The following is a 26,017-nucleotide window of genomic DNA, read 5'->3' on the forward strand; positions in this document are numbered from 1 at the left end:
CCCAGTGTCTGCGTGGGTTTCCTCCGGGTATTCTGGCTTCCTCCCACAGTCCAAAGATGTGCAGGTTAGTTGGATTGCCACTCAGAGCCCAAATATTAGGTGGGGTTACGGGGATGGGCCGTGGGCGTAGGTCGGGTGCTCTTTCAGAGGGTCAGTGCAGACTCAATGGGCTGAATGGTCTCTTTCTGCACTGTAGGGATTCAAGCTTCCAGTATTAGTCTGGAATGTATAATCGAACCTTGCAGTGTTAAATGTGACTACAGTTGAAAGGTCCCCGTGGCTATGTGGTACTTTGGGACTCTCCAAGATTAAGAATGGTGCTAAGTTGTTTTCTTTCTGTCCTGCTGTAGTATTTAATAATGCCACAAAGTATTGTACATACAGCCAGCAGTACCTTGCAATACTGAATTCTATTGTAGCAGTACCACACAGAATTATACCACAGCAATAACTGCAGACTGTAGTGGACACTATTATGGTAATTCAGCAGGCCACTAGAATGTATACAGATATCATGGGCGTGATTCAGCAGCGTCGATGCGCCTGATATGATGTCAGGACGAGACCGTTGAATTTCGCGAGAGGCCTTCATCAAGAATCGCAGCGTTTGAATCATCTTATGAGGTTCAACTGAATCTCGTGGCCTCTCGCGATCTGGATCTCGCTCTCACTAGGCGAGATCCAGGCATGCATATTTAAATGATCCATTCGGCGCCCTTTGGTACTGGTCACAAAATTATGAACCAGTCGTGATGGCACAGTGGGGGAGAGAAGGATGGTCTCATGGGGAGTTGAGGTGCCAGGGAGGTTGGGGCACTATCAGGGTTCCAGGCTGGCACTGCCATGGTGCCAGGTTGCACATGCCAGGGGTCGGACCCGGGGTGTTGGAGGGGAGGCCTTGTCCATAAGAGGTGGGGTGAGAAGGGTAGCTCGAGGATCCCGGAAGATGTAAGCTAGGTGAAGTTGGTGGGGGGGGGGGGGGGGGGGGGGGGGCATCCTGAGGTCGCAGAGGGTAGTCAATAGATCCGGCCTGCCTTTAGAACTGGGACCCCAACCCGCGAGAAGCCAACCTGCGCAGGCAAGCTCGCCTGTGCCATTCACCGAACTTTATCTTGAGTCTGCTAAATCATGCCTCATAATTAACTGAAGTCATTCTGAATCTCTATTGAAAATTGCATCAGCACTGTGCTTCAGGGAAGGTAAGTTAAAATGAAGCAGTCTGCAAAGACATATCATAAGACCTGGAGTGTGTGGGTGACAGCATAAATCGAATCTAGTTCTGACTGGGTTAGGATGACATATGAACTTGTCGGTAGGTGCATGCCAAAAGTGGATTGAACTAAAAGATAAATTTAAAACAGAATGCAAAGCACTCCACTATACTCATTTAAAAACACATTTTTACATCAATCTTTAGAACTGGGTGTCACGTTAATTAGCTTACGAGATCTTAAGTTTACTAAGAAGGGCCACAGGGGACAAAAGCAAATAGGTAATAAACTGATATAGATCAATGTTTAGCCATAGAGAGTTATAGAGTCATACAGCACAGTAAAGCCCATCGTGTCTGCGCCGGTTTAGACCACAATTAGAATATTCTGTCCAGATTTGATTGCCTTTAGCAAGGATTTTAAGACCATACGAAGGGTGTGTGTAGGAGAGGTTTACTGAGACCTCAGGACTTCTCAAAGCACTTTAGTATATTTTTGAAGCGTATTCATTGTTGTAATGTAGAAAACCTGATAGATATTTTGTGCATGACAAGGTCCCACAACAGCAACATAATAATAACCAGATTATCTGTTTTGTAGTGATGGTTGAGGGGCACCCTCGGAATGAGGGATGCTGGCACCAGTCGTCTTCCAAACTACTGACAACGGACTTGAGATCAGCTAAAATAAAGTGAATGAAACCCAGAGCTGCCTTGGTTGGCATGGCAAGTTCTGCAGTGGATGAACCATTGGAAGAGCAGTCTTTGCCAAGAGACTTGTATGACATCATACAGCTGCTATATTATGACTGATCAGCTAACAGGTTAAACATAAAAGATTTATAGCACGATAGATAATATAATAGCACAAGTAGAGATAAATTGAATCGATATTTTAACCATTATTGAGGTGCACTTACCAAGGTTGGGAAATAACAATTCCAGGGTAGTTGACTTTTCAGAAAGATCGGCAAAATGAGAAGGGGGCTAATAATAAATGAGGAGATAAAGGCAACAGTGAGTATGGAAATTAATTCAGATGTAGAATCAGAATAGGTGGAGCTACAAAAAAATAAAGCACTGAGAACATTATGGGAGTAGTTTATAGACTAACATCAATCATAGTTTTGATAGTATTTGATCGTCATTATTCTTCGAAGAACCAAAGTAGGGCAGCATGGTGGCTCAGTAGGTTAGCACTGCAGTCTCACGGCGCTGAGGTCCCAGGTTCGATCCCGGCTCTGGGTCACTGTCCGTCTGGAGTTTGCACATTCTCCCTGTGTTTGCATGGGTTTCGCCCCCACAACCCAAAGATGTGCAAGGTAGGTGGATTGAACACGCTAAATTGCCCCTTAATTGGAAAAAATTAATTGGGTACTCTAAATTTAAAAAAAAGAACCAAAGTATGGTTGGAGATGTATTTGTGGAATGCAGTCAAGACAGTTTTCTAGAACTATATGTCAGGAGGCATCTAGGGAACAGGCTATTTTAGATCTAATAGTGTGTAAGGAGAACTGGTTAATTAGTAGTCTTCACAATTGAAGATCCTTTAAGGAAGAGTGATTGTAATATAGAATTTCATGATCAGTTGTGAGTGATGCGGTTAAATCCGAAACTAGGGTGTTAAATTTAACAAACCCAATCATGGACATGTGAGGATCAATTTTCCTAAGGGCAGTTAGGTAGAACAATTGAACAATAAATTAAAATGATGGGTGGGGGCGTCTGAGCTCCCCAGCATCATATGGGTGGGTGTTTCCCCCAAAGATGCGCTGGGGGAAATCGCCGTCAGAAGTTCCCAGGTAAGGTTGCACAGCAATTGCAAACTTCCTGACGTGCAAAATTCCCCAAGGCAATTGCGCAGCACAGGGAACTGTCTGAGAAATGTGAATAAAATGACAAACTTCCGATCGGTCAGACTGTGTTACACCAATAGTGACCCAGAAAAAGTTATAAAAATTAAAATCTTCTCTAAGTTCTGAGTAACAATTGCACAGTCCCAAGACGCTGTTACACAAGATTAGAGCTCATGGATTGGGTGTTGGATATCGGTCAGAAAACAGAATAGGCATAAATTTGTCATTTGTGGGATGGCAGAGTGTAACTAGTGGAATGCTGCAAAGACCAGTGTTTGAGCCTCCGCTAATTAGAATCTATATCAGTGAACTGGATGAGGGGAATGATATGTCCAAATTTGTCGATGATCAAAGGTGAATGGGAAAGTACGTTGTACTATGCCAGGCGGAGGACTGTGCTGGGGCATTGCCGATTTTCCCCACGTAAAACGGCATGTATCCTCTGGACATAGCCCCAAAATCAGAGAATCCAGCCCATGATGTCTTGCTGTAATTAAGTACGGCTTTAGTGAGGTCACACCTTGTACTGTGTTCAGTTATGGTTTCCTACACTGAGGAAGGATGCACTTTCCTTGGAGAGGATGCAACAAGGTTAACTCAATTGCTATCTGGAGTGAGAGGATTGTCCTGCAACAAGAGATTGATTCTGTCTTCTCTGGCGTTGAGAAGAATGAGAGGTAGTCGCTTTGAAATGTATGAAATACTTACAGGGCTTAACAGGGTAGATAGATAGAGGATAGTAGCTAGACCAGCATTTATTGCCTATCTCTAATTGCCCTAAAGAAGGTGGTGGTGAGTTACCATCTTGAACCAATGCAGTCCATGTGGTGTAGGCACACTCAGTGCTGTTTGGAAGGGAGTTCCATGATTTTGACCCAGCGTCAGTGAAAGAATAACCATTATAATTCCAAGTCAGGGTGGTGAATGGCTTGGAGGGTAGCCTGTAGATTAGTTTTCCAGGGCGGCACGGTGGCGCAGTGGTTAGCACTGCTGTCTCATGGTGCCGAGGACCCGGTTTTGATCCTGGCCCCGGGTGGAGTTTGCACATTCTCCCCATGCCTGCGTGGGTCTCACCCCCACAAACCAAAGATGTGTTGGGTAGGTGGATTAGCCATGCTAAATTGCCTCTTAATTGGAAAAAATGAATTGGGTATTTTAAAATTTATTAAAAAAAGGATTATAGTGTTCCCATGCATCTGTTGCCCTTATCCTTCTGCGTTGGAGGATGTGGATTTGGAGGGGGCTGTGAGTTTCTGCTGTCTATTTGTAGATGGTACACACTGCTGCCACTGTAAATCAGTGGTGGCATGAGTGAATATAGAAGGTGGTGGATGGGGTGCCAGTCAAGTGAGTTGCTTTGCCCTGGATGTTGTCCAGCTTCTTGTGTGATGGAGCTGCATTGATTCAGGCAAGTGGAGAGTATTCCATCACATTACTGACTTTTGCCACGTTGGTGGTGGACAGGCTTTGGGGAGTCAGAAGATGTGTTACATTTCACAGAATTCCCAGCCTCTGACCTGCCCACGTCGCCACAGTATTTATATGGCTAGTCTAGTTCAGTTTCATGTCAGTGGTAACCCCCAGGATGTTGATAGTGGGGGATTCAACGATGGTATTGTAACATTGTATGTTTTGAAGAAGCTGTTTGATGCAGCACTTGGGGCAGAGGGGACCAAAGGATATTGGGGAGCGGCAGGATTAGGCCAATAGTTGGAAGATCACATGAATGGCAGAATGGTCTCGAAGGGCTGAATATCCTCGCTTTAATCCTATTTTCTATATTTTTAATGCCATTGAATGTCAAGGGAGATGGTTAGATTCTCTTGTTGGTGATGGCCATTGCCTGGCGCTTGTGTGACACGAACATTACTCGGTCATTCCAGTTCTTTACCTCAGGCGGTTGTAAATACTCAGTCTTGAATATACTCATCCACTGAGATCGATATGTTTTAGGGCACTAGGGGAATTAATTGATCTTGGAATAGGGTGGGAAAGTGAAGTTGATCTTGATGCTCATCTATGATCCTGTTGATTGACAGAGCTGGTTGAAGGGGTGCTTGGCCGCCTCCTCCTAATTCTTATGTCCTTTGTGTTGTTGATTGCCATTACTCCATTCCTAAACTGCAACCATTTTACACCCATTTTTTAAATAAATACATTTCACCAAGTATTATTGGGCTGTTTGATCAGAATATTTATATGGCGCGCATGGCCATTGGGCTGTGGTCTGACAGAAAAAGGAACCCGCCCAGGTTGTTGACATTGGGCAACCTGTTCACGTTTTCACTTCCTCATTCCTTAATGGGAAGTAATTTGTGCCTTGTACCCGGTGGTCAAAACATTTCAATTGGAGTTCCTCACCTCAAGGTGTTACAGATGCATAATCATTGGGTATGTTACTGGCCAAGATTTGCAACATTTTTAGATCCTAAGAGAATCAAGGGGATTGGGTTTCAAAGTGGAATTGATGGGGAGGATCAGCCATCCTTGATGCATGGCTGTGTCGGCTCCAGGGGCCATGTGTCCCCTCCTGCTCCCATTTCTAATGTTCTCTCAACTTGAGGGTGCAAAAAGGTTTTTTGAGGTGTGATTGGGTCATTCCTGAGGTGGGGATTGAAGAGTGATCGTCCAGCTGGTGTAAAGCCTGTTCAAGACTATAAAACGGTTGGCCCACCGCCGATAGTTGAGGCAAAATAATGGCTGCCTTCCTGCACTCTTCTCCACCTAGTCCACTGCTCCAGTTTCTGCTTGGACATAAAATAAAACTTTCGGATGAGCACATAAATAAGCAGCCTGTTTGCAAAGCTGTTTGCTGCCCTAGATTTCATCAACATTTCCACAATATATAATCTGAAGGGAATAGACTCACTTTTATTCGGGGAGTGTTGACATTCTTAAAATACTGCAGACTATTTGACGATCAGCCAACATCCCGAAGGGAGTGATTTGCACATCGATAGGGGACTGTTGTTCCGAGAAAACGAGACACTGCGAGATCCGGTCATTTGCAGTTCCTGATCGGCATTTCTTGTTTATAGTTCCACTCTGAATTCAGTATTTTAACCTCTCCTCCCATACTTCAAGCTTCCTTCTGTTCTCTGACCAGTTCTTTCATGGTGCTGCATTCATGGATCTGAAACCAAGTGTATGCTTCAGGTGAAGCTGCCTTAGAGTTGGTCTCGGGTGCATCAACACTTTTAAAGCCAATACAATTGGCACTTATTTTAATGTATTATTTGAGATTTAAAAAAAAAATGTTTTTGTTAAGTCGTTAGCCAGTGATCAGAAAGTTGAGACCGAAATTTGGTTGAAGTATAGGAGCTTCTCTGTAGTATAGGCTGAGAAACTGGGAGATGCAAATCAGATATGACAGTGTCATCACAGGAAGGAGGGTGTAATTACAACGTGACAAGTTTACATAGACAAATCCCATGATAAACATACACTGAAAAATAGATAAAAAAGCACATCAGGGTGAAAGATTTCTAATATATTTAATTCATAGGGACGTGACATTATATTTGGTCTGTGTTAGACTAGCACTGCATGGTGGTCTCACTCAGCTTATTGACTATCACTGCTGCAATAGGAAAAATATTACATCAATATGTTTCAACATTCTATTAGCCATTTCTGTTCTGGTACTCATAATTCACCTCCAGCTTAATCCATCACTCCCAGCAGCAGTGATAGATTTGTACACCCCATATTACATTGTCCCAGTGAGTAACACTATTGCTCTGAGGTAGAAGGTCACTGTTTTGAACTGGTCTCCAGAGAACAGTGTACAATCTAAGTTGATACTCCAGTGCACTACTGAGGGAGGGCTGCACTGTTAGTACAGTTGTTTGGGTGAGACATTAAGCCCAGGCCCTGTCTGCCCTCCCTAGGGTCAATATAAAAATTCCATGACTGCTGCATCGTAGACTGGCGGGGAATTCTCCCTGGTTAAGTTTTAACCCTCAACCACTACCATATCTTTAAAAAAAAATTTTTTTTTAATTGGGTTGTTTGATCATCTATCAGCTTGCTCTTCATGGGGGTTTGAGACACACAATGTGCTTGCTGCATTTTCCTGCATCACACTGACTCTATTTCGTTGCCTGCAAATGGTTTTTGGATGTCTTGGGGTACAGTGCTGGTGGAGCCAGGTCTGTCGCTCTAAAAACAGGGGTAGAGTACTGGTGGTACAGGTCTGTCACTAACTCTGGGATGCAGTACTGGTGGGTACAGGTCTGTCACTAACTCTGGGATACAGTACTGGTATATAATGGTCTGCCACTGAATTTCTAAGATACCATAGTGGTGAGCACAGGTACCCAGTGACAATTACAGAGTTTAGAACAGTTGGGTGGCACTGGTAGTAGCATGAGCAATGTGAGAGGACAAATTTATACTGCCGCGCAACATTAAACGGACAGTAATTTATATGTGACTCTTGATATGCACTGTACACGTATCTGTGATGATAGGTGTAAAGAGCAGAGTTTTGTGTGAAGACTTCAGCATTTTGGTGATTTAAGATTACACCCTTTCAAATGTACTTTCAAATTTGCAAAAAAAATTCAAACTAATATCTCACTACTCACATTGCAGCAAGACACAAACATTATCTGGTCTCAGTAGGCAGAGGTTAAGTAAAGCTATTTATTTCTGCCTTCGGCCGCCTCCTCCACAGGACATTCCATTTCTGGCAGTGACGCAGTCAGGGCCATCAGGACTATTGCGATCATCAGCGGACTGTGCGTTAAAATTTCTAAAACAGAAATCGCTGCGTCAGCGTACAGCTGTGGTTCAGTGGCCAGCTCTGGCCTCTCGGAGTCAGATTGTAGCTTCAAGTCCTACTTCAGAGACTTGGACCACAAAGTCTAGGCCGACGCTTCCAGAGCAGTATTAAAAGCAAAATACTGCGGTTGCTGGAAATCTGAAATAGAAACAGATGAAAATACATAGCAGGTCTGGCAGCTTCTGTGGCGAGAGAAACCAAGTTATTGTGTCGAGTACCTATGACTCTGAAGGAGAGTCATATTGACTCGAGACATTAACCCTGTTTCTCTTTCCATTAATGCTGCCAGACCTGCTGAGTATTTCCAGAGTTTTATGATTTTACCCCCAGTGAAGCACTGAGAGAGTGCTACGCTGTTCGAAGTGTGGTCGTTTGGATCACGGCCCATCTGACTCACCCAGGTGGATGCAAAAGATCCCGCGGCACTACTTTGAAAAGGAGCAGAGGTGCGTTCTCCCCGCTTTCCTACCCATTATTCATCTCTCAGCCAACATCAGTAAAAACAGGTTATCTGGCCACTTGTTTTGTGGGAGCTTGCTGTGCACAAATTGGCTGCTGTATTTTCCTATATTGCAACAGTGGCTACATTTCAAAAGTACTCCATTGGCTATGAAGCAGTTGGGAAGTCCTGAGGTTGTGGAAGGTGCTGTAGCAAAACAAATCTTTATTTTCTTTCTCTCAAAATCCTATCCAGCAAGTATGAGATCCAGAGCGTGCTTGGGGTGAGGTAAGAGTTGAATATCCTATTTGAGGTGTTTACCAAACCTAAATTATTCATATGTACACTGAATCGAGATTTCAAACATTGACATTCTCCAGTGGATCATAGATGTTTTCAAAGAATCGCAGATTACTGGAATAATTGAGCAGAGTCTTAACAGTAGAAGTTTGTTGAAGGCTCTCTGCTTCCACCTCCTGGTGCTCACTATTATTGAGCCTTTCCGAGGATCAGTTACATTTTTTTTTATCTGTGTGACCATTCTGAAACAACTTGTGCCTTTAACATCCTCTGGACATCCAAAAGTGCTTCACAGCCAATGTATTATGTCTGGAGTCTGGTTGTTGTTGCAGTGTTGGAAAATGTAGCCAATTTGCAAGGTTCCGTGAGGAGTAAATGATAAACCATCAGTTGATCGTTTGTGCAATGCTCGAGGGAAAGATGTTGGCCAGAGTACAGAGATATCACCTCCTGATTTGTGAATAGTGCTGTGGAACCGTACAGCATCAACCTGAACAGGTGCATTAGTAGTTCACCTGAGATGCAACAGTCCCTTACAGCAACGCTCAGGGTCAGCCTACATCACGTGCTCAAATCTCTGGAGTGGGTCTGTGAACACACAACCTTCTGACTCCGAGACGAGAATGCAACCCCCTGGGCTGAGGCTGATACTGATGACCACCCACCGAGTACTAAAGAAAAATGTAATAATTGGCAGGTAGAATAAATGAGAAAGTGATTTCATCTCATCTACTTTGACTGGATTTTGACCTCATCCAGTTTTTTGAGACAGCAGTGATTAAAAATACTTCAAGTCTGCTTCCTTTGATTTTCTCTTGTGCTTGTGTTGCCGTCCAGCCTATTTTCCTTGTTTACCTGTGAATAATTTCTCTTCCTTTTAGTAACTGCATTTCTGAACACATTGACTCCGAAGTTCTATGTGGCATTAACAGGGACGTCCTCTCTCATATCAGGACTCATATTAGTAAGTATTATATCTGTTATTTAAAGAAAAATTCTCCCATTGATCAGGAACTCTGCACCTGCTCACTCTCCACTGACCACGATTGGATGTGGTCTCCAGTGAGGAAACCTTCCTCCAGCAGTTTCTTTGAGAAATCTTGTTCTTTTAAAACATATTTGCCATTTTACAAATGACAAGCATACAAAATTATCTTGTTTTGTTTCCGATGCTGCTATCTCATTGGCTTGTATCCACTAGAACTTGGAAAGAAGATTGTTTGGTGACTGGATAGAGGTGCATAGAATCTTAGGACTGGGTGGGGTTGATGGGGAGAAAATGTTTCACCTGATGAGAGAATTGAGAAGGAACGGGTACAACAAAATCTGATTGAGCCCACAGAGGGGTGAAAGCAGAAAGCATTTTCCCCAGATAAAGCCTGTTGAATCCTGGAACACCCTGCACCAATAGGAAAGGTAAAGTCGCCATAGTCCCAGATGACAGTAGGCTGCTCTCTCCTTTGAGGGGGAGAGCTGACCGGTGGTGATTTAACCTGAGGATCAGCACACCTTGGGCGAGGGGAGAGGTTGAGAAGGCGGGGCCTTCATGAATAACCTCAGCCGGTACGGGAATTGAACCCGTGCTGCTGGCTTTGCTTTGCGTCAGCTTTAGATTTATTGTCAAGTGTACTCAGCTACAGTGAAAAGTATTGTTCAGCGTTCATTCCAGGCAGATCGCTCCATACATGAAAACATAGAACTTACGATAAATACACGAGATACAAAATGAAAATACATAAACATGGATAGCAGGTGAAGTATACGGTATTTGTTGCTACAACTGTAGAGAAGATGCGTAGAAAGATCAGTTCAGTCCATAAGAGTTCTGATAGGGTCATTCAGGAGTCCAGTAATAGCAGGGAAGAAGCTGTTTTTGAATCTGTTGGTGCCTGTTTTCAAACTTTTGTATCTTCTGCCCGATGGAAGAGGTTGGAAGAGAGAACAGCCCGGGTGGGAGGGGTCTTTGATTATGCTGCCCGCTTTCACAAGGCAGTGGGAGTTGTAGACCGAGTCAATGGGTGGGAGGTGGGCTCGCGTGATGGACAGGGCTGTGTTCACGGCTCTCTGTAGTTTCTTACGGTCTTGGGCCGCGTAGTTGTCATATCAAGCTGTGAAGCAGCCAGATAAGATGCTTTCTATGGTATAGAAATTGATAAGAGTTGTTGGGACTGCCGAATTTGCTGAGGAAGTAGAGACAAACCAGCTGTCGAGCCAACTGAGCTAAACCGGCCCAATGGATGTTGGGTGTCAGTTGGAGTTTTCAAGACTGAAGTCTGTACGTTTCTGTTGGGTATATGGGACTAAGTTGGGTAAATGGAGGTGAGTTGCAGATCAGCCATGGTATAGTTTTTTTTAATAAACATTTTATTGAGGTATTTATTTGGCATTATAACAGCAACAAAATAAATAATGTACATAACACTAACTCTCCCCCCAGCTCCTCCTCCCACTTTTGCTTCAGCTCCTCAGTCTGCGTCTCCTCCGATCTCATAAGCTCTTTATATATGTCCAAGACGCTCCCCTCTCCTATCCATCCTCTAGAAACCACCCTATCCTGAATCCCCCTTAGCGGGAGGAGTGGGAAGGTTGGTACCTGCTTCCGCAAAAAGTCCCGAGCCATGGTATAGTTGAATGGCAGAGTAGGATTGGGTGGTTGAATGGCATTCTGTCCCTGAGGAAAAGTTTCCATCCGCTCCCTCTCCTTTCCCCACCTCCCCCCAACCCCATAAGGACTAGATAAGGCAGCCCTGTAATGGGCACCATGTGTGAAGACCTGAACACTAAGGAAAGTTGAGGGAGAAGAAGAGAGAGAGAGAGGAGGTTTTAAAAATGAGTTGTACATTTGTGAGAACTGAGAGGAAATTATAGTGACCCTGAAGTCTGGTTTCGTTATGTGATGTGCTGTCCTTTCATTCCTGTTTTTATAAGCCTATGCAGGAGGTGCCCTAGTCCCATTCTGACCATTAATGTCCAAGCGGGAATTCCTGCAGAGTTTACAGATTACGGAGATGGTGTGGAAAAATCCGTGGCGAGTTGTTGCAGTGCATCCTGTAGCTAGTACCTGCTGCAACCAGGTGCACTGGTGCAGGAAGAAATGGGTCTTTAGGTTAATTCCTGATTGCTGTCTTTGAGTTTCTTGGAGCTGTCAATGGAGAACATTCCATCACATTCCTGCCTTGCCCTTGCGGAGTAGCTTGGGGAACCTTTAGCTGGACCACTAACCTTAGAAAAAGGACATCAGAAATAGGAGCTTTAGTAGACAATTTGACTCTTCAAGCCTGCCCCACCATTCAGTCATGCCTTATTGCTGATCTGATTATGACCATAACTCCAATTTTCTGCCTGCCCCCCATAACCCTTGCCTCCCTTGTCAAGTAAAAATCTGTCTAACTCAACTGTGAATATAGTCAATGACCCAGCCTGCACTGCCTGCTGGGCTGGAGAAATCCAAAGGCAAATGACCCTCTGAGAGAAGAAATTCCTCCTTACCTTTGCTGTCAATGGGAGACCCCCTTATTTCTAGATTTCATCAAGAGGGCTAATCGTCCTCTCAGCAGCTACCCGATCAACCTACCCCCTCACCATCTCATATTCCAATAAGAGAAAATCCTCATTCTTATAAACGCGCAGGGATTAGAGGCCCAACCTGCTCAAGCTTTCCTTCATCCAAGGAATCAACCTTGTGAACCTTCTCTGAACTGCCTCCAATGCAAGTATATCCCTTTTTTAAATAAGGAGACATGAACGGTACACCACACTCTGGGTCAGATCCCACCAGATTACAGAGTAAGGTGGTCATGCTCGCTCTCTTGTTGGAGATCATTGATGCCTGGCATCTGAAGGGCACAAATGTTACTTGCCATGTATTAGCCCAGTAAATGTTGCCCAGGCCATGCTGCATTTGGGAAGGAACTGTAAATGGAACTGAACATTGCAAACATGAAAATATTATCAAGTCAGAATTTTCTGGAGAAACATTGGGGGAAAGAAATTAACAATAGGGCCTTAACTGATTTATTGTAGTGTTGGCTGAGTTGCCACAATTGTGTAGAAAGTGTATTCTTCTTTCAGGTTTTATTTTAACCAACTATATGGGGTGGAGTTGGAAATTTACAGTGACCTCAAATTGCTATATTCACTCACCAAACATCAATTAAACTTTGATCTCCTGTTGTGTTTATTTAAAGTAATTAGACTTTATGACTTCAAGGAGATAAGGCAACTTAAACACCGTAATAGATTGTGAGTTACATAATACAATGTCAATAGAAATTAATGTTATCAGCCAAGCTAATGTAAATATCATCATAGATCCGCACATAGATATACATTTATAGTCAATGTATGGTATAGAGTTTTCAAATATGTGTGTATATATATATATATATATAGATATTGCGTGTATATACTTTTTCTATCAAAACATCTTTCTGTTAAGGATTTGAATCATGGCCTCTTCACTTACAAATAATTTACCGAAATTCACTAGACTCTGGGGTGGTCCCGGTGGATTGGAAATTAGCAAACGTGACGCCACTGTTTAAAAAAGGAGGTAGGCAGAAAGCAGGAAATTATAGGCCAGTGAGTTTAACTTCGGTAATAGGGAAGATGCTGGAATATATCATCAAGGAAGAAATTGCGAGGCATCTGGATAGAAATTGTCCCATTGGGCAGACGCAGCATGGGTTCGTAAAAGGCAGGTCATGCCTAACTAATTTAGTGGAATTTTTTGAGGACATTACCAGTGCAGTAGATAACGGGGAGCCGATGGATGTGGTATATCTGGATTTCCAGAAAGCCTTTGACAAGGTGCCACACAAAAGGTTGCTGCATAAGATAAAGATGCATGGCATTAAGGGTAAAGTAGTAGCATGGATAGAGGATTGGTTAATTAATAGAAAGCAAAGAGTGGGGATAAATGGGTGTTTCTCTGGTTGGCAATCAGTAGCTAGTGGTGTCCCTCAGGGATCCGTGTTGGGCCCACAATTGTTCACAATTTACATTGATGATTTGGAGTTGGGGACCAAGGGCAATGTGTCCAAGTTTGCAGATGACACTAAGATGAGTGGTAAAGCGAAAAGTGCAGAGGATACTGGAAGTCTGCAGAGGGATTTGGATAGGTTAAGTGAATGGGCTCGGGTCTGGCAGATGGAATACAATGTTGACAAATGTGAGGTTATCCATTTTGGTAGGAATAACAGCAAACGGGATTATTATTTAAACGATAAAATATTAAAGCATGCCGCTGTTCAGAGAGACTTGGGTGTGCTAGTGCATGAGTCACAGAAGGTTGGTTTACAAGTGCAACAGGTGATTAAGAAGGCAAATGGAATTTTGTCCTTCATTGCTAGAGGGATGGAGTTTAAGACTAGGGAGGTTATGTTGCAATTGTATAAGGTGTTAGTGCGGCCACACCTGGAGTATTGTGTTCAGTTTTGGTCTCCTTACTTGAGAAAGGACGTACTGGCGCTGGAGGGTGTGCAGAGGAGATTCACTAGGTTAATCCCAGAGCTGAAGGGGTTGGATTATGAGGAGAGGTTGAGTAGACTGGGACTGTACTCGTTGGAATTTAGAAGGATGAGGGGGGATCTTATAGAAACATTTAAAATTATGAAGGGAATAGATAGGATAGATGCGGGCAGGTTGTTTCCACTGGCGGGTGACAGCAGAACTAGGGGGCATAGCCTCAAAATAAGGGGAAGTAGATTTAGGACTGAGTTTAGGAAGAACTTCTTCACCCAAAGGGTTGTGAATCTATGGAATTCCTTGCCCAGTGAAGCAGTTGAGGCTCCTTCATTACATGTTTTTAAGGTAAAGATAGATAGTTTTTTGAAGAATAAAGGGATTAAGGGTTATGGTGTTTGGGCCGGAAAGTGGAGCTGAGTCCACAAAAGATCAGCCATGATCTAATTGAATGGCGGAGCAGGCTCGAGGGGCCAGATGGCCTACTCCTGCTCCTAGTTCTTATGTTCTTATGTTCTTATCCCCCACAATACCACCAGCTGTACATGATGATGCCTAGTTCTAACTTTCAACCGTACAACCAATTCACAGATGTCTGTGATCAAGTAGTGGGTCATCCATAACTTCATAACATCCATAAGACAATAGTCATGGTTATGGCCCCTTGCCATCACTACCCCAACCCCACTGTCTTTTGACCGTTCATTCATGCGATACGCTGATGTCCTGTACAACCCTGAACTGAACTTTAAATTCTGTGTCCTGTCCGTCATCAAGATAGATTGTATTTATATATCACCCGTAACAAGAGTAAAGTATTTCAAGGTACTTCATAAGAACATTGTCAAACAAAGGCTTGCTCGAAACCAAAGGACAGGTGATCAAAAGCTTGGTCAAAGAGGTAGGAATTAAGGAGCATCTTAAAGGGCTGAGAAAGGTAGAGAAACACAGAGGTTTCGGGAGGGCATTCCAGCACCTCGGGCCTAGGTAAATGAAGGAAGCTCCCCCATTCATGAACTGATTGAAATTGGGAATGCATAAGTTACCTTGTAAGTTAGTTGGGCTGATGGAGAGTAGGTTGTGGCTGATCCATGACTTGATGGACCAAATATTGATGTTGCACCAATAGTAAAAATGTCAGTATTTGCTGTCGTTACTACTCTGACTCTGACAGCAGTTTCTGAAGTCTGCATATACTGATTAAACAGGGTGATCCAGAGATTGCAATCAGTGATTCTTGGCTTCTCCAGAAGGTGCGCTGTTGAGCTCCCCTCAAAATTTTCAAACCGATGAGAACTTCTTAGTATTGTTCTAAAGGCTTCTGAAAAATTACACCTTGATTGAGGCGTAACAGAAGTTTTAAGAGTGTACTGTGTTTATATTGTCTATTTGTTGTTTGTTGACACAGAACTTGTCTATTAGTTGTTTGGTGGCACAGAACTTGAGTTTTACTGAAAAGAGACATGGCGTCAAAGCTTTTCATCTTGTACTCATTAGGACTGTTACAAGAATGCCAACTTTCAAAGAGAGCAACAATTTTTACCGCATGAGAAAAGATTGGTTGGCAAGTTGACTCTGGGGGCGGAATGGTGGCACAGTGGTTAGTGCGACCTCCCCACGCCAGGGACTCTGATTCAACTCTTGCCTTGGGTAACTGTCTGTGAGGAGTTTGCCCATTCTCCCCGTGTCTACATTGGTTTCCTCCAGGTGCTCTGGTTTCCCTCCACCTTCCAAAGATGTGTGTTTTAGATGGACTGCCCCTTGGTGTCCAAAGATGTGCGGATCTGGTAGGGTCTTGGGATACGGTGGTGGTGGGGTACTGTTTCAGAGGGTTGGTACAGACTCGATGGGCCGAATGGCTGCCTTCTGCACTGTAGGGATTCTATGGATTTTATGGTTCCATGGTGTGAGCTGCTTTAATTACTGTTAAAGGGTTTCACTGGAAGGGTGTTTTCTTATTTGCATTCTTACTACAAAATGAAATTCTACATTTGTTAATTTTTTTGATATTTGGACTTCTACATTAATTCCATGTGTATGTTCCAATCATTTACTTTGCTGTAGCTAAGTGTAGGGTTTCAGGGTTTTTTATGTCCTGGTTCACTGATTAACCACTTTCTGACCTCCCTGCTGCAGAGCACCTGGAGATTCCTTGACTTGGCCCCAGATTTCAAACTGGGAACATCAGGAAAGACATGACACAGAGATTGCGAGCAGCCATCTTTGAGGTCTGCCTCTTGAGCTCTGAAAGCTAGTGATTTGAAACAAACCTGTTGGACTTTAACAGACTGTGCTCACCCCAGTCCAGCGCCGGCATCTACACGTCATCTTTGAGGTCAGTGGTGAGCACCTTTTGGTTCGCCACTAATTGTAAATGCCAACCTAACGTCAGGCCGGTCAAAGGCAGTCGGAAAGCATGAGGTTGAGAGTAAGAGACTACTCTTTTCCACATGAGCAATATTGTCCACCTCCGGAAAACCATTAATCATACTTCCTAAACTTCATCATTCCAATGCAGCTTACTGTCTTGTGCCCTCGTCATGACTGGGTCAAAATCATAGAACTTCCTATCTAATAGCACTAGGGTAGTGCCTTTTCCACAGTAGAGTTAAGCTGGTTTCCAGTTTAGTTGCTCTCTTTCACACTGCTTCCCATGCCTGGATATTGTTGTTACAGTTTTGTGCATAGAATTGTACACTTTACTCCAGATGTGACTGTACCAATACCTTACACAAACTCTTGCGATTTCTGATGCATTATTGTCTACATACCAAGATCCTTCTGGGCAGCATGGTAGCACAGTGGTTACACAATTGCTTCACAGCACCAGGGTCCCAGGTTCGATTCCCGGCTAGGGTCACCATTCTTCCTGTTTTTCACAGTAACTTCATTGCAGTGTTAATGTAAGCCTACTTGTGACAATAAAGATTATAAAAAAATGTTTTTTTCCTTATTTCTCTGGATATTATTAAGTAATAAGCTGGTCACCCATTCCTTCCATCCCTATCTTGTGTTGTATAGCCTAGAACCTTCTTGTTTATGTTCCTTCCAACTCATCAGCTCTCTTGTGAACTTATCCATCTTCCATTTTTTTCAATTAATTTGAGAACGTGGTGTTCCCATGTATCTGGTGCCCTTGTTCTTCTATGTGATAGAGGTTGGGAGTTTGAAAAGTTATTTTGAAGGAGCCTTGATAGATTGCTGCATTTCGTCTTGTGTATGGTGCACACTGTTACCACTTTGTACCAGTGAAAGAGGGAGTGAATGTTTCTGGATAGGTTGCCAATCAAGCCGGTTGCTTTGTTCTGGGTAATGTTGAATTTCAAGAAGATTGTTGGAGCTGCACTCATTCAGGCATGAGTATTCCATCACACTGCTGACTTGTGCCCTGTGGATGTGGACAGGCTTTGGGAGGTCAGGAGGTGAGTTACTCGCTGCAAAATTCCCGGCCTCTAACCTGTTCTTGTAGTTCTTGTATTTATTTGACTGAACTGGACCAATGGTTGGGGATTCAGTGATAATAATGTCATTATATGTTAAGGGGAAGTGGTTTGATTCTCTCTTATTGGAGATGGTCATGACTCGTGTGGTGCAAATGTTACTTGCCACTTATCAACCCAAACCTGAATGTTGTTCAGGTCTTGCTGTGGTACCTGAGGAATTGTGAATGGAACTACTCTGTAATTATCAGTGAACATTGCCATTTCTGACCTAATGAAGGAATGATAGTCATTGATGATGTGGCTGAAAATGGTTAAGTCTAGGATACTACCCTGAAATATTTCTGCATCAGTACCTTGGGGGCTGAGGTGATTGACCTCCAAGATCCACAACCATATTCCTACATATGTATCCAACCAATGGAGAGTTTTCCCCGATTCCCATTGACTTCAATTTTGCTATGGCATCCTTGATGTCACGCTTTGTCAGTTACTGCCTTGATGTCCAGAACAGTCACTCTCAACCTTTTTACTGCATTTGGACCAATACTACAATGAACTCTGAACCTGGGTGACACTGGCAGAACACAAACTGAGCATCGGTGAGCAGGTTGTTACTGATTTAACTACCGCATGATAGCACTGTCAATGACGTCTTGTTTCTTTTTTTGATGATTGGGAATTAGATTAATGGGGTGGTAATTTGCTCTTTTTGTGGACAAGACTTTTTCAGGTCCTCATTGTTGGATAGGTGCCAGTGGTGTGTCTGTACTGGAACAACTTGGCTCGTGGTGAAGCTAGTTCTGGAACACAAGTCTTCAGTACTCCTGGGATATTGTCAGGGCCTATACCATTACTGTATCCAATGCTTTACTGGTGAAGGAGGAGTCTGGGGCAACAGCAGTAAGACATGATTGTGCCAAGCTGTTGCTTGGTCAGTCTAAAACAATTCTCCCAATTTTGGTATAAACCCCAGATGTTAATAATGAGAATTTTGAAGGATCGGCTTGGCACGGTGTGCCTACAGTGATTAATTTTTCTGTAGTGATCTGATGCTTGCTGGGCACTTGGAAGTCAACTACACTATTGTGGTTTTGGAGTCACATATAGATCATACGACACCAGGATAGCATTTGTGAACCAGATTGTTTTTTTATGACAATCTAATAGTTTCATGATCATTATTACTGCGACCGGCTTTTAATTCCAGATTCATTAATTGCCATGATGAGATTTGAACTTGGTGTCACCAGAGCATTAACCCCAAGTCTTTAGATCATGAGTCCAATGACATTTGCGCTGCTGCCATTCCCACCGGCTGTCATTCCCTGATCTCTATTGTTTGACAATTTGCTGTCTTCCGCAAACAAATGTTGGTGTTGTCAGCTCCAAATTATTTGTATACCGTAAACTGTGGTGGACCACCATTTTCTGCAAAACTTCATTGTAATCTACCACTTGTAAATCCTTGCTAACTCACCCTTGTTTCATTGTATCGCCTCTCTATCTTGTAAAATATTCCGATATTACTCCATAAACTTGAGCTCACCTAAAAGTCTACTGCCCTGATCCTGATCCTAACTTGTGTTATGAATACATATCTCCAAGAACAATATGTTTTTTAAATTTAAAGACATTGAATTTTTGGATGCCTTCTTGGTAACTGACCTTTTCTTTTCCGAAAAGGTGCTAAATTCACTTTTACTGTGAGGAAATTGCAGTTATCAAGAAGTCACTTCAGCTAAATGACTATATTCTTTAATTGCTGGAATAAAATACTGTTTTCTAAGGCTGGGAGACACACGGTGAGCTTATGGAAACCTCCTGACTGAGATGAGTTTCTGTTTTGAACTTATTTTTTTGACTCGATTTGGAAATAAACTTAAAAGTAGGAGGTTGTCCACTTGTTCTCACCCTGCCTTGGCTGAAATTCAGTTATTAGTATCCAGCTGGAAATCCTCATCTCAGTATAACTTGTCTGTATTTTGAAACCTGAGAAGCTAAGACGAGAGCGAGATCTCAAGGACATTGATCTCACTCTGTCCTCTTCTAGATCGAAAGTATCTTTGGAAAGTACTTCGAAGCAACTACTGTGACCAGCGATCATCCTTTGCATGCAGGAACACCAGATCAACAGCATCATGACCCTTTAAACTTTATCCTTTTTCAAAATGTTTTCCGATTGGCCAAAGATGTGCACGCGCGCGTGCTTGCATACGCAGTCACAACACTCGTACCAAGTCTAATTCATTCGTTACCCACTGTGATAGCTGATCTGAATTAGCTCCTGCTCGAACAATGCTTTGTTTTATTTTGAACTCTTATCCACGTGTTTTGATGCCTTCATGACTTTGCCCCTCCCTATTTCTGTGACCTTCCACCCTACAACCTTCTAAGACACCAGCACTTCCAATTGTGGTCTTGCTGATTTTCATCACTTCACCATTGGCGATTGTGCTTTCAGCTGCTAAAGGCCTAAGCTCTGGAATTCCCTCTTTACTTCTGACTCTCCTATAAGTCATTGATGAAAAGCTATCCCTTTGACCAGCTTTTGGGCATCTGTCCTATTACCTCTATGCGACTCTGTGAAAAATTTTGTGATAACATTCCACCTCGGACATTTTGCTGCATTGAAGACGCTACAAGAATGCTGATGGGCGGTATGACATCCCTGATATTAATTTGCTGGTGGTCTCTCGGACACTTTTAAAGATTGGTGTTGTATTAACTTGCTTCCAGTCATTGATCATTACTCTTGTATCTAATGATTCTCTAAAGACAATGGCATGGGGCTGGTGAGGTGACAATTTTGCCGAACTATTAGATTGTCCTGTCTCTGAATTATGCACGGAATAAAGACCAGAACAGCAGTTTGTTTCCATTTGTGTTGAAATTAATTTGAAGACAGTCAGTTCTCTGCACCTGAACCTTCAGTGCGAGGTTAGATTCAAGCAAATGCCATGACCTCTGATTGCTCGTGTTGTATACTCTGAAATCTGTCGTCGGGAAAGTTTAAACATGATCCTGATTCACCTGCTCAGGAAGAGCGATCTTTGCAAATTTCATACCGACCAGCAGGAGGCGCCTGTGTTCTGTGGGTTGTAAGGCAGAGAAAACAGCTCTTTAGTCACACTCTCTGTACGCTTCCCTGCCAAGCAGCATACGGAATGCTCGTGCAAATTCATTGCAGCCATGTTTTGAAATCATCGCCACAAATTCTTTTAAAAGCATCCATGTGCTACTCGCCCCCGTGGACATCACCTCAAACAAATTACCTCGTAACTGATGTATTCTTTCAGAACTACTTTTTAAAATCCGTACTTTTTTAAACCATGCCAGATGCATTTTATTTCAACTGTGATGATGTACAGAATCACTGGGCAAATCATGAGAAGTTAAAGGTTTAAACCTGTGCAATGGGAACTGTGACTGAGGAATGCTGAGCGTTTTGCAAAGGATTCATCTGGACATAGGCTGAAACCAGCACCCAGATGGATGTCAACATGAACATTTGACATGGACAAACAGATCTTTTTGTTGCTTCTGCATCAAGTTCGTTTTCCTATGCAACGAGGAAATATTTAAAATGCAGGCAGCCAAGGTTATAGAGGACTACCAAATTCAAAGTTAATTTGTCATGAACCTTTGATTGTTTTTTTTTACTGTGGTTTTAAAAAAAAAAAATGTGTGGCTCCTTTTCTTTTGTTGCTGTCCTGTCCGATGGTCATCTTTCCCTCAGGCTCTTGCCAATTATTTTTTTCTAACCAGGTGCTTTTCAAATGTAGAGAGCAACCCCTGATGGTGACTCACATTGAGGTGATAATTGGCCTGCCACATACTGAGGTGTAACACATAGCCAACCGAGCTGCCCTGTTTTTCTCAATACTTTAAAATCAAGGAGAGAGAGGCAAAGGAGTGGAGAGGCTCCAGAAAGGAATTCCAGAGCTTGGGGCTGAGACAGTTGAAGGCATGACAGGCAACTCTGGCTCAAAAATTTAAGAGAGAAATCAGGAGGGCAAAAAGGGGACATGAGATTGTCTTGGCAGATAAGGCAAAGGAAAATCCAAAGAGCTTCCACAGATACATAAAGGGCAAAAGGGTGACTAGGGAGGGGGCACAGTCTCTTAAGGATAAATAAGGTCATCTATGTGTAGATCCACAAGGGTTGGGGAGGTCCTAAATGAATATTTCTCGTCAGTATTTACTGTTGAGAAAGGCGTGAATGTTAGGGAAATAAAAAGAGATGTCTTGAGGAGTGTACATATTACAGAGAAGTTGGTGCTGGAGGTATTAAAGCGCATTAAGATAAATAAATCCCTGGGACCTGATGAAATGTATCCCAGGATGTTGTGGGAGGCTAGGGAGGAAATTTTCAGCCCCCTAGCTGAGATATTTGAATCATCGACAGCCACAGGAGAGTTGCCTGAAGATTGGAGGGTAGCAAATTGTTGTGCCCTTGTTTAAGAAGGGCTGTAGGGATAAGCCTGGGAACTACAGACCGATGAGCTTTCTGCAATGGGTAAATTGATAGATATTCTGAGGGACAGGATCTACAGGCATTTTAGACAGGCAAGGGCTAAATCGGGAAAGTCCGCATAGCTTTGTAAGGGGAAAGTCATGTCTCACGAATTTGATTAAGTTCTTTGAAGGGGTAACCAAAAAGATAGATGAGGGCAGTGGGGTTGACATTGTCTATATGGACTTTGACAAGATACCGCATGGTAGATTATTGTAAAAGGTTAAATTTCACGTAATCCAGGGTGAGGTAGCCAATTGGATACAAAATTGGTGTGGCGACCGAAGCCAAAGGGAGGTTGTGGAGGGTTGTTTTTCAAACTGGAGGTCTGTGACCAGCGATGTGCTGCAGAGATCAGTGCTGGGTCCGCTGTTATTTGTTTTTTATATATATATATATATATATATATATATATACACACACACATATATATACACATATATATATATATAAAAATGATTTGGATGGCCATGGTTAGTAAGTTTGCAGGTGACACCGAGATTGGTGGCATAGTGGTTAGTGAAGAAGGTTATATAAGATTGCAACAGGATCTTGACCATTTGGGCTAGTGGATTGATGAATGGCAGATGGAGTTTAATTTGGATAAATATGAGGTGATCCATTTTGGTAGATAAAATCTGGGCAGGCCTACTCGTCTTTTTTTATAAATTTAGTGTACCCAATTAATTTTTTGCAATTAAGGGGCAATTTAAAGTGGCCAATCCACCGAGCCTGCACATCTTTGGGTTGTGGGGGCGAAATCCACGCAAACACGAGGAGAATGTGCAAACTCCACACGGACAGTGAACCAGAGCCGGGATCGAACCTGGGACCTCGGCACCTTGAGGCTAACCCACTGCGCCACCGTGCTGCCCCCAGGACCTACTCAGTTAGTAGTATGGAGTTGAGGAGAATTACAGAACAAAGAGATCTCAGGGTACAGGTTCATAGCTCCTTCAAGGTGGAGTCGCAGGTGGACAGGGTGGCGAAGAAGGCGTTCAGCATGCTAGGTTTAATTGGTCAAAATATTGAATACAGGAGTTGGGACATCTTGTAAAGTTGTACAAGACATTGGTAAGACTACACATGGACTACACGTGGGCGGCACAGTAGCACAGTTGCTTCACAGCTCCAGGGCCCCAGGTTCGATTCCCAGCTTGGGTCACTGTCTGTGTGGAGTCTGTACGTTCTTCCCGTGTCTGCGTGGGTTTTCTCCGGGTGCTCCGGTTTCCTCCCACAGTCCAAAGATGTGCAGATTAGGTGGTTTGGCCATGCTAAAATTGCCCTTCATGTCCAAAAAGGATAGGTGGGGTTACTGGGTTATGAGGATAGGGTGGAGGTGTGGGCTTAGGTAGGGTGCTCTTTCCAAGGGTGGATGCAGACCCGATGGGCCAAATGGCCTCCTGTAAAGTCTATGTCTACTGTGTTCAGTTCTGGTCACCCTATTATAGGAAGGATATTGTTAAACTAGAAAGAGTGCAGAATAGATTTACGAGGATGCTACCAGGATTTGATGGTCTGCGTTATAAGCAGAGGCTGGGACTTTTTTCCGTGGAGCGTAGGAGGCTTTGGGGTGATCTTATAGAGATCTATAAAATAACGAGGAGCCTAGATAAGTTAGATAGTCGACATATTTTCCCAAAGGTAGAGGAGTCCAGAACTAGAGAGGTTAGGTTTATGGTGAGAGGGGAGAGATACCAAAGAGACCAGAGGGGAAATCTTTGCACACATATGGTGGTGAGCATCTGGAACGGGCTGCCAAAGGCAGTGGTGGAGGCGGGTATGATTTTGTCTTTTAAAAAGCAGTTAGACAGTTACGTGGGCAGGGTGGTTATGGAGGGATATGGGCCAAATACGGGCAAGTGGAACTAGCTTAGTGATTTTAAAAACTGGGCGGCATGGACAAGCTGGGCAGAAGGGCCTGTTTCCATGCTGTAAACATCTATGACTCTGGTGAATGTGGAGTGTACTGGTCTCAGCTGTGAGCCCCCCCCCCCCCAACCACACACGCACACACTGTCTGTGTTAAGACTTCTTAAAGGCTTTACATGTGTCCAGGCACAAGTATTTTGAAAAACTGTCTGGATGTTGGGGAGCCCACAGTTTAGCGTTCTGTGGGATTGGAAGGTGATTGGGTGTGAGTGAAGAAAGAAGAGAGCCCCGGGGGGGGGGGGGGGGGGTGATTAACTTTTGAACTTCTTGCACTGCTATTACATAGGAAATGTGGCAGTCAATTTATGCACAGAAAGTTTGCATGAACAGCAATGTGACAATAATTAGATTATGTGTAATTATGATATTATTTCAGGGATAAATATTAACAAGGGTAAAGGGAGAACTCACCTGCTGTTCTTTGAAATACTGACGTGGGATCTTTTACATTCACCTGAGAAGGCAAACATGCCTTCAGTTTGATGTCTAATCGAAAGACAATACCCCCAGCATTGCAAAACCCCCGAGTGCTGCACTGGGAGTATCAACCTGGATTAAGTGCTCAAGTCTCTGGAGTGCAAATAGGACCATTGTTCTTCTGACTCCCAAGTCGATAGATCAATTTATTGATCCACAGTTGATATTTAGCATTTATTATGTAGAATAAATCAGCACTGTTCGGTAATGATTCAGTTCCTATACGTCTCTTTTCAGATATTTGAGTGGTGGTATTTTCGGAAGTACGGCACGTCTTTCATTGAGCAGGTCTCGGTGAGCCACTTGCGTCCGTTGCTTGGCGCGGTGGATAATAATTCCTCCTCGGTTCATTTTACCGCCAGCAATGGAGAGGCTGAATCGAACAGGCAAAATGTATCAGGTAATCACTTCCATTGATACGCTTGATTACTTCTGTTTTAACAAAATTGATTTAAGTTTCAAGGGGCATGTTCGATACAGTTGGTTCAATTTACATGCCAAGTGATTTCTACTTCCTCGATTCTAGATTTTTGAGAGGAATGTTTTCTGCTATCGACTGCTTCTAGTTAAACTTAGCATTAGTGAACTTTGAATAATATATAACTGCATCTTATAAATTGCTGGAGTAGACATAAAAGTACATTCCTGGCCCTCTGCCCTACCTGGCCCCTGGTACTCTGCCCTGCCTGGCCTCTCATTTATCCACTGTTAGCTGGTATCCCCAGTGATTTGAAGCCCTCACCACAGTAAGCAATTTACCTGAATCAACTCTCTCAACTTACCTTGAGATGAATTCTCCTTGCACGCAATCGATTTTATTGTTTGAATTGGTTTGTGAAATGTACTGTTTGGGTCAAGTGACCTGTTCCTGTGCCATATGTCTGACGTAAATGTCCGATGTATTTGCTGTAATGCTCACTGTCTGGAGGTTGCAATGCAGCAACTCGCCAGGTGAGATTCTTCCTCTTCACCTGGATAGCGGGCTGGGAGGCTACTGTTTTGAATGGAGAATTTTCTGCCTCAAATCATTATTGAAACACAGTTCACAGAAATTATTTTTTGTAAATTGCTTGAAATGGATGACACATAGAAAGGAGAGCAAGCAAATGGAAGGGATTGGATAAAGTTGGTTGTGGAGAAACGCAGTAATGCTGACTTGATGAACTATTTGCTAAGCTCCCCCCATAATAGAATTGCATCTGTATGCTGGGAATTCCATCACAGACTAACAAACTCTGTCCTGTGCATTTGAAAAAATGAAATGAAAATCGCTTATTGTCACAAGTAGGCTTCAAATGAAGTTACTGTGAAAAGCCCCTAGTCGCCCCATTGCGGGGTACACATTCAGTTCGGGGGAGGCTGTTACGGGAATTGAACCGTGCTGCTGGCTTGCATTGGTCTGTTTTCAAAGCCAGCGATTTAGCCCTGTGCTAAACAGCCCCTATTTTGCCACAGAAATAACGTTTTCTGTTATGTTATCTCTTTCTGACCATGACTAAGAGCTGAATAAGGACCTAACTTGCACTTGGTTATCTGAATGATGCAGATCATAGGTCCAGAACATCAGCAGTAGAGAAGACATTGTGTCTAAAATGATT

General features: G+C 43.2%; 1 protein-coding gene across 6 annotated transcripts in view; it reads left to right on the forward strand.

Annotated features, from left to right (window-relative positions):
• LOC119978108 (suppressor of tumorigenicity 7 protein homolog) overlaps window positions 1-26,017 on the forward strand; it is a 150,675-nt gene that overhangs the window by 18,313 nt on the left and 106,345 nt on the right. For 5 of the 6 annotated variants that reach the window (XR_005463389.1, XM_038819504.1, XM_038819502.1 and 2 more), the window contains exons 2-3: window positions 9,473-9,555; window positions 24,657-24,819. Coding sequence is in view for 4 of the 6 variants with exons in the window: in XM_038819504.1 (XP_038675432.1) it covers window positions 9,473-9,555; window positions 24,657-24,819 (246 nt within the window). In the remaining 2 variants the exon portion in view is untranslated. The remainder of the gene's footprint in view (window positions 1-9,472; window positions 9,556-24,656; window positions 24,820-26,017) is intronic. The other variant, XM_038819503.1, reaches the window with a different exon arrangement.

The sequence above is a fragment of the Scyliorhinus canicula genome, chromosome 15, assembly GCF_902713615.1.
Source record: "Scyliorhinus canicula chromosome 15, sScyCan1.1, whole genome shotgun sequence".
NCBI classification, from domain to species: Eukaryota; Metazoa; Chordata; class Chondrichthyes; order Carcharhiniformes; family Scyliorhinidae; genus Scyliorhinus; species Scyliorhinus canicula.